Genomic DNA, 8,705 nt, shown 5'->3' with positions numbered 1-8,705 from the left:
TTTTTCTCATAGTAAGATTATTTTTGGAGTGGTATATTATCAGAAAAGATAAATGATCGATCAAAGATTAGTTGCCAATGTATTAATTAACAGACTTACAAACTATAAAATGTAATTTTCAGCGACATTTAACGGACTTACTGCAGCGACATACAATATATAATAATCATTTATCGTTACTTTTGAATTTGCTTTTCATGCCAGATATCATATACTCACCCCTGAATGATTATGCACACACATACAGTATGCTCATAAACACACACCAACATATTTGGTAATCAAGGTGTGGGAGTAACTTGGAATAGGCCTTCAAGTTTGCGATGTGATTCTTTGCTAGATCATTTTAAACATGGATGTGCTGATAAGTCAATTGCTGAGTTTATTTCAACATTAAACAGCGATCACCCCATAAATCAGCTAACCAGTATGAGAAAAGAAACTGAAAATATTTTCTAGTATTCAGATTTTGATAATGCTAAGCCTTCTCCTTCTGGCTGTATGCCAATATGGGAAATGACATGCAAGTTTAGGACAGCAAAATTCCTGGTATTTTTATTTGCGTTACTTTTGAGAAGTTTAATTTAATGATGTCCCTGTCAGTCTAAGAGAAAAATGATACAGGCTCATTGATAAATATTAAGCAGGTTTATAGGTGTTTTAAAAAAAAACCCACAGTGACAAACACAGTGACATGTCAGATATAATGCAACATAACATACAAGATCTCTTTTATATAGTATTTCAAAAATACAAAATGTATACTGGTACTATTTCAAGCTAAAAGTATTGATAATAATAGGATCCCAAAAATGTGTTAGCCTTTCTGCAGGATTGTTTCTTAATTGTTTATATAAGAATCAGACTTAACATTACATTTTACTTTTTGAAATTGTATGTAAGACTAAACAATTCCAACGTTGACATTGTCTGCATTCATTGCCATCTTATAATAGTGATTGATGCAGTTAGTCTGGTTAGCATTACAAAACCATAGTCCTTCTGGGTTTATTCTCATCTTTATTTAAATTTCCTTTGGGTGCTGTCACATTACCAAGTTCAACATATTCCATAATGAAGAAGGTTAAAGTATTAAAGGAAAATATTCTGTACTCCATTTTTTTACTGAAAGTCTTCCACTGGCTGCCTAAATTACCTCAAATATGTCTTAACTTGTTTAGAAAATAAAACAATAGTAATAAATTAATAATTGTCCTCTCGATTCATTTTAAGTATATGATTACCTCAACAGATGTAGAGGGTGATCAATAAAGTTAATTTTTCAGGCTTTTGCTCAACAATGATTATCTTCTACTGTTACACACCAATCAGTTGTATTACAATGTCTTCTTTCATTTTTTTCTCAATAGTTGTAATTTCCTCATGCCAATAAAAATTTGCAAAAACAAGATACATTTTCTATGTATGTTTTATGCAGAACTATATGAGACTGGGTTGTCAGGAGGAACATCAAAGAACCCTTTAAAGGCAAAACACACACACACAGATATATATATCTATGATAGATATATATATATAGATAGATAATCTATCTATATACATATGTATATATATATTTATAGATATATATATCTATAAATATATATATATGTTTTGCCTTTAAAGGGTTTAATGATGTTCCTTGTCTTGATATGAAGCAACACTGAAGACAATGTGCATCCTAGAAGATAATGTTCTAGATTCTGCTCCTTGGAAAACCACATTCAGGCCAGGCTATTTCTGAAACAAAAACCCCAGGCTACAGACCTGTTTTTTAAATCTGATTTTAATTCAGTGAGTACGCTTTTTTTTTTACCAAGCCAGGGTCAGCCATCATGACTGTGCCCAATCTTCTTGTTGGATATGAGTTATGACTTGAGTAAATTTTGCAAATTGCATACAGGAGTATGGTTCACTTTAATTGACCTGGCTGTGCTTTACTTGATTACCTGTGTCAAAAAACAGCAATTAAGCTTTTTTTTGTAAGTATTATGAAGATTTGACCCATAAGGTCTGCTTCCCTTTACCACAGAAGTTCCTACTTAAGTATAAGCACTGTACAGTCATTTATCGTTTGCATGTTAATTGCTTTATGGTGCACTTTGAATTTATTGCAAGTGAAGATATCACATCCAACATGATATGCAATTTCTACAGCCCTGACAAAAAATACTGATAGAACTAAGCAACAGACACTCACCAAAACACCCTAGCAAAGGGTTTACATTGCTTGCGGTTCTGCTGCGTTCAGCACTTCGTTTTCATTCGTGTAGATGTAAATTTACACTGCACATATGTTGTGCACCCTTGCATTCCCCTGAAAAGTAAGTGTAAAAATAATCATATAATCACATAATTTGTGATGGATATCACAAATATCCATCTTAGGAATGGTTTTTTAAAGATTCTAAATAAGAAGTGCTAAATTTTGAGGTAAACAATAAAAAATATATGTAATAATATTAATGTGCAACAAGGTTCAATAATACTGTCATCTCTGACAGTCCAGATATGTTTATACATGCACAGAATCTCTGTCTCAATTTTCAACTGATTTTGAAACATACTAAACAGACTCAAACGTGATATTTAAGTTTAAGTTTTGTGTTGTTTTGTAATGAAAATATGATTGACATATTTATAAAGGCTCATAAAAAGTTGTGAACAAGCTCAAAACGCTGATGTTTCGAATAAATATTGCTTTGCACCTTGTATGAAGACCTGCTTGCATATGTAAAAAAAGATTGCACATGTTTTAACACACACACCTTTTAAAGATCAGGCCATAAGATTTTAAAATCTTTGTGTACATATTTCAAGAGGAGATTTTAGCAATAGCTTGTGTATCTGAAAATCTAAATTACCTTTGTCTATAATGGGTTGGTATTCACTGGAGAGTTCAGATAAGAGTGGAGTAGTGTAAACTGGGGGTTATTTGGACTTATTTCTCCTTGAAGTAAGATTTATGATGCCAGTAGAGCAAGGGCATCTACTGCAGCTGAAGGTCTAGTGTCCCAACACTACTTTCTATAGATCACCAGCCATCATAAATGTGTGTGACAGCTAAATAGGAGAAGCCAGTCTCAGGCAGACTATGCCAGGCTCCTTTTTATAATCATTCTAGTTTACTTCAATCCCAATGTGCACTTTTCATCAAGGCCGTGGAAAAAGTAAAAGCTGTAAAAGATGGTGCCAGACACCATTTTATTTTCCTGTCACTTATGTTGATCATCTCTTATGAGCTGAATGTTAGCAGGCTCTTTAATTAATGCTGTTCCGTAATACATTTTTCTTAAGCATATACTAGATTACATTTGTACAAACATGCATTAGCTATTGTGCTGAGTTCAATAGAAATATTTAGCCTATAAAAAGTCTGTGGGGATAAAGAGGCACAATCTTAATAAAATCAAGTTCAGTAAACAAAACAAAAAAAATAAGAGTCCCTCCATAACAACTATTTTTTTTTACTTGGGGAAAAAAGGCAAAACATATTTCAAAATATTTTACTCATTACAAAGATAGTGTTCGTTTTTTTTAGTTTTGATCGGTTTTGTTTATAAAGAATCAATTATGAGTAGCTATTTAATGGCTGGGTTTAAATGATTGTTTTTAATATTTCTGGCCTCCTACGTCTCCCCAGCCATCTAGAAGCCCACACACAACCTGCACACAGAGCAACATCACATGGCACTTGTTCAAGCTTATCAAACTGGGTCTTTATTTGATGCTTGATTCATTTTGTGGCTGCTTGTTATAACTCAAACAAGTGTATGAATTACTTTTTCTTCTGAAAGTTTCTATTTTTTTTTATTTCTAAAAGAAGATGATCAGTCAGGTCTCTGTGTTTTATAGTTTTATGTTCTGTCCATGCATTCAATGGTTTCTGGAGGGATTTTTATTCTATTTAACTTCAAAAATATATTATCTTTGGCTAAATTTGGTTTATAATTCCTATAAGTGATTCTTTTGTGTCTCTCTGTGTGTGATCAACAGTACCTAACCCTCTAATTACTAGCCAATGAGTTAGCAACTAACAGACAAAGAGCATACATTTTTAATGTCAACAAAAGCTGCAGAAAATAAAAGTTCAGAGTCTTAAATCAGACAAGAAGTCAGACTGACAGACATAACAAGACTGACAAAAACCTAGGGCTGATTACACATTTCAGAACCCTACTAACTACAAGAAAAAATATTAGATTTTAACTATTTAGGAAAGGTTATTAAGTATTGTCCATATGCTATATGATAAAAAAAACATATTTCTAATTATTTGAAAACTAAAACAAAGAAATATAGTAAGTATTTTTACAAATTATTTCTGTTGTGAAGTAATCTGTAATCTCTCAGATAATTTTAGAGTTGATATGCTGCCATTAATACACAGGCAGGAGACCAAATGCCCACGGACAGAGCCGAATAAACCTGCAATAGATCACAACAATCCGACATGACATGATGCAGAGCTGCACATCAAACACGCTCTGCCGTCCTAAATAGGAAGTAATCTTTCAGGCCAAAAAAGAAGTAAGAAAAGTAGCACTTGTCATTTATTATTTTTCATGACTCCACATTATTGCTCCACATTGTTTTTGCATGGACTCTGCATAAGTGTTCAGGCAAATGAGTTTTTATTAGGACATTAAAGAAGTATAACTTCAATACCTATTATACAAAAAAAATGAAATTGAGCAGTAAATTACATTTAGCAGACTGAGATTTTGACATTGACTGTGTGACATATAGGGTCATAATATTTTATTTTTACTTTGTTATTTATCTTGTAGACTTTGATGACTTGCTTACAAAAGTATTCTGTGCATTTCTCCAGATGTTGTTTCATTATTATAAATTTTAATGTGCTGGATATAAAATTGATTTTATACCATCAAACTTGGTTCATATTTTCAAAACAATTACAGTAGCAAAGATTAATCTTACAACTATTTAGTGCTTTTTTTTATTTAGATCACAAACTTATGTTTATGGTTGTAAATATTAAAAAAAATATGTCCAGGAAGTTTAGTATTTTCTTTAGTATTTTCCTTTTTTTTTGCTCATTGCTAATGAGAAATAATGAGAATAAATAATAGGTTTTTGTCTGCACAGATCCTTCTATTTCTTCAAAGCTAAAGGAAACAGAAACACAAGGATTTTAACAGGATCCCAGAATTAAATATGTGTATAAATGTTATATGAGCTTTACTGATTATCATGGAATGCATTACTTCTTGACTGCAAACTGCCAACCCAACTGTCATTGTGACTTTAGCGCATCTGCATGCATTCAGCTGGGGGTCGCTAATACTTGCTAAGTACCAGCTTCATAAGCTTTTATATAATGCATGCTTACCTTGGTTTTGCAAAGCTTAATTTTATTGCAGACACTCCTGGTTTGATCTTTTATATGCCTGCCATAACAGAGATTCTTCACATTGAACTATTCTTGTCTTTTTCCTGTCTTGTATTGTTCCTTTGTGTTATTTTAACTCTTTTCTTTTGCAGAAAACTGAGGATATATTTATAAAACCATCCACAGTTTTTATTTTATTGGGTTGTCTTTTATTTGAGTTGTTCTTTGATCCTGTTATTCTTCATCTAAATTAGTCTCTTCACTTCTTTTGCTTTAACTCTCTTTCCATTTTTCTTTTCCTATATCAGTCCTATTTAAATTTAAACATAAAAAGTATGTATTGTTTTTTTTTCCCCTGTGTTTTTTCCCTGTGTTTTTATTGAGATTTATTTCTTTTAATTCTGTGCTTGGAAAATGTCCTAATCCCAGTTCATTCTGTTATGGCACTGCTGCAGTCCAGGATGATGCTGCCCCAGGTACCCAGGAGTACATTATGTTACGGCAGGACTCCATCCACTCTGCGGATATAAGGAGTAAAGGGTCCCCTTTTCGTGCTAAGTGTCACGAAATCTTCTGCTGCCCACTGAAGCAAGTTGTCCTCAAAGAAAGCGCAGAGCCAGAAGGTTTGTGTGCACCCCCTTCTTGTCTTAATATACCGATACTCATACTTGCTACTCTTTTTCTTAATCTCCTATATCATGCACTGTCTAAACTGATATTTCTACACTTCAAACTAGGCTCTCTTTCATTCCTGCACTAATTTTAAACAGCATGACGTCTGCCTCTTCCCATCTGGCTCACTTGTGCATGAACACGTGCTCGTGTGCTTTAGCACAGGGTACAGCTTAATGCTTAGGGGGTATCTCCCATTAAAACTGTCTTTAGGACAGTTTTTCTCTCATGCAAACACATTGGTTTAGCATGCCTCTGTATATGTCGTAGTCTCTATGTATACGCATTGTAAAATCAGAAAAAACAATATTAGACCACCAATTTTGTTTAGACATGTTCGTTTTGTTCTTAAAGTAAAACAAGAAACTGGAGAACACAAGGGTGGTCTAATAATTGTTTCAATAACTGTATGGATGTATATATATATATATATATATATATATATATATATATATATATATATATGTGTGTGTGTGTGTGTGTGTGTGTGTGTGAGTATATGGCTCTATACTGCTTGAGTTAGATTGAGGAGCATTGTATGTGTGACCCCTGCACAACCCTCCCTTTGTCAACCCATTAACTCTGTCATTGGCACCCTGAGGCACAGGCAGAGACTACAACAAATTGCAAAAAGAAAAGGGGTAAAGATGGAGGGTTTTGCAGACCTAATGAGTACAGTGACAATGCAGTTTTAAAAAGGTACATCTACTCTTACAAGCATGTATATATATATATATATATATATATATATATATATATATATATATATATATATATATATATATACAGTTTTGCTTAGTATTATGAATCTGTCTTTTTTTTTTTTACTGCTGCTTACAGTGTCTAGCAGTTTTTTCATTGTCCTTTAAATCTTTTCACATTTTCTCATATGACAACCAATGTTCCCTTTAAGCTGCGCACCTGGGCAATTACACACTGCTAGACGTACACCAAAATCTGTGTACAATAGTGCATATGTGTGTAAACGCTAAAAATCTGTCACAAAAAATTACAGTGTCAGCACACATTTCATTGCGCAAAACTGTATTAGAATAATCAATGGATCATTATTTATACCTATTACTAATATTAGATGACGTCATACATGCACCGCTTTGTTTTTAACAGATATAAATATAAATAATATAAACGTGGATGTCTGGGGGACAGTGATTCGCCTACATGTTATGAATGCTGGTGTACCATAACGAATAAATTATGAACGGTTTAGTTTGTGCTTTCAAGTTGTTGCCCATAGGAAGATGTTACTTGGATATAACAAAACCGAAATATCTTCAGAACAGCTCCAAATAACACAAAACTCATATGGGTGAGTAGAACATGATGTAATTATGTAAAATCAAGGGGCCAAGTGAAAAAAAATGGTAATTCCCTTTAATTTAAACACTTATCATTTATTTAACAGTATGTAATATTTTTTTTATTTAAAGTACTTTCAGAAGTTTGTATTTTGAATATGACCAGACTTTTCCTTTAAATGTTTTAATGTTAACAAAAAGTTATGTCTAAAAGGTAAGGCGTCTCATCTCTTCATGAGCAGGACCCTCACCCTGGCCAAAGCAGGACTCTGACAGATAGCATACTACACATCTCATTAACCTTTTTTATCTTAGTGGGCCAAATCACTTAAATTTAAAGTAAACTAATGGAAATTGCTGCTGTAATATCCTATTGTTTTAATAAACAATGTAACTATGATCCTGGTTGTATAACAATTTTAATATTGATGTATGGCCTCAGCGTGAACATTGGCTCACAGTGGTTCTCAGTGAACTCAGGGGGCTTGTGTGTATGCCCAGACACATGGGAATTAGAGGGAACATTGGTTACAACCACAACATTTAAAATATGTCATTAGGATTAAGTATTAGTATTAAGTGTTTGATTGTTTTGCTTGCAAAAATCAGATAAGTGATAAATACCGTTCTATCCATGCTTTTTTGTATCCCACACTCATACTTTATAAAACAAAGTGTAACCAAATGCCTTCGCGAGTTACCTGATTAGCTATTGAAATTAACCTGTGTGTAATTTGTCCCTGTAAACATGGCTTTTCTGCAAGTATCTCTCATATTAAGCTGTTAGCAAATAGAGGTTTTGGGCCTACATGTACGATACAGTATTTGTTGAAAAACTAATGCTATGCATCATTTAAACTACATCCTCCCAGATGTCAGAATGATGGTGGCAGCGTCACGCTGCACTGTTTTTCTTTAGCAGCAACAGGGAAGGTGGTTACATTTAATAGAAGAATGGAAGGAGCTAAATCCTGACATTTCAGGCCAATCCTTAACAATAAACCTTCCAACAGAAGAATTTGGTTTCAGTGGAGTGGTTTAGATAAAAGTCTATTCATTAATTAAAACTGACTGGTCCAGTGTAACCTTTAAAATTCAGAAAGCAATTCATCATTTTGGAATATCTTTAGTTCCTCCATGTGACAAGCTAATAGTGATGTGCTGTTACTGTAGGTCTTCCATATGTAAAAACAGGAAAATAAATAATGCTTTACAAAGTGGCAACATGGGGGAGCAACAAAAAATTATCGTTATATTTTTATAAGGATTTCTGTTTGCAAAAACATTAGAAATCTATGTATCATTTGCTTCAAACTTAATTCAATTCCATTAAAAAATAACCTTTTGATCGCAAAGGA

The 8,705-nt window shown here is 33.1% G+C and overlaps 1 protein-coding gene across 2 annotated transcripts in view; it reads left to right on the top strand.

The window, feature by feature from the left end:
- Window positions 1–8,705, top strand: part of fgf13 (fibroblast growth factor 13) — a 120,545-nt gene that overhangs the window by 44,113 nt on the left and 67,727 nt on the right. The window contains exon 3 of one of the 2 annotated variants that reach the window (XM_015381975.1): window positions 5,812–5,979. The exons of the other annotated variant lie outside the window; for it this stretch is intronic. Coding sequence (XP_015237461.1) covers window positions 5,812–5,979 — 168 coding nt within the window. The remainder of the gene's footprint in view (window positions 1–5,811; window positions 5,980–8,705) is intronic. 2 annotated transcript variants of the gene reach the window in all.

This window comes from Cyprinodon variegatus, unplaced genomic scaffold (assembly GCF_000732505.1).
Source record: "Cyprinodon variegatus isolate N-32 unplaced genomic scaffold, C_variegatus-1.0 Scaffold245, whole genome shotgun sequence".
Lineage (NCBI taxonomy): Eukaryota > Metazoa > Chordata > Actinopteri > Cyprinodontiformes > Cyprinodontidae > Cyprinodon > Cyprinodon variegatus.
The sequence above is the reverse complement of the archived record's forward strand: the minus strand, read 5'-3'. Positions and strand labels throughout refer to the sequence as shown.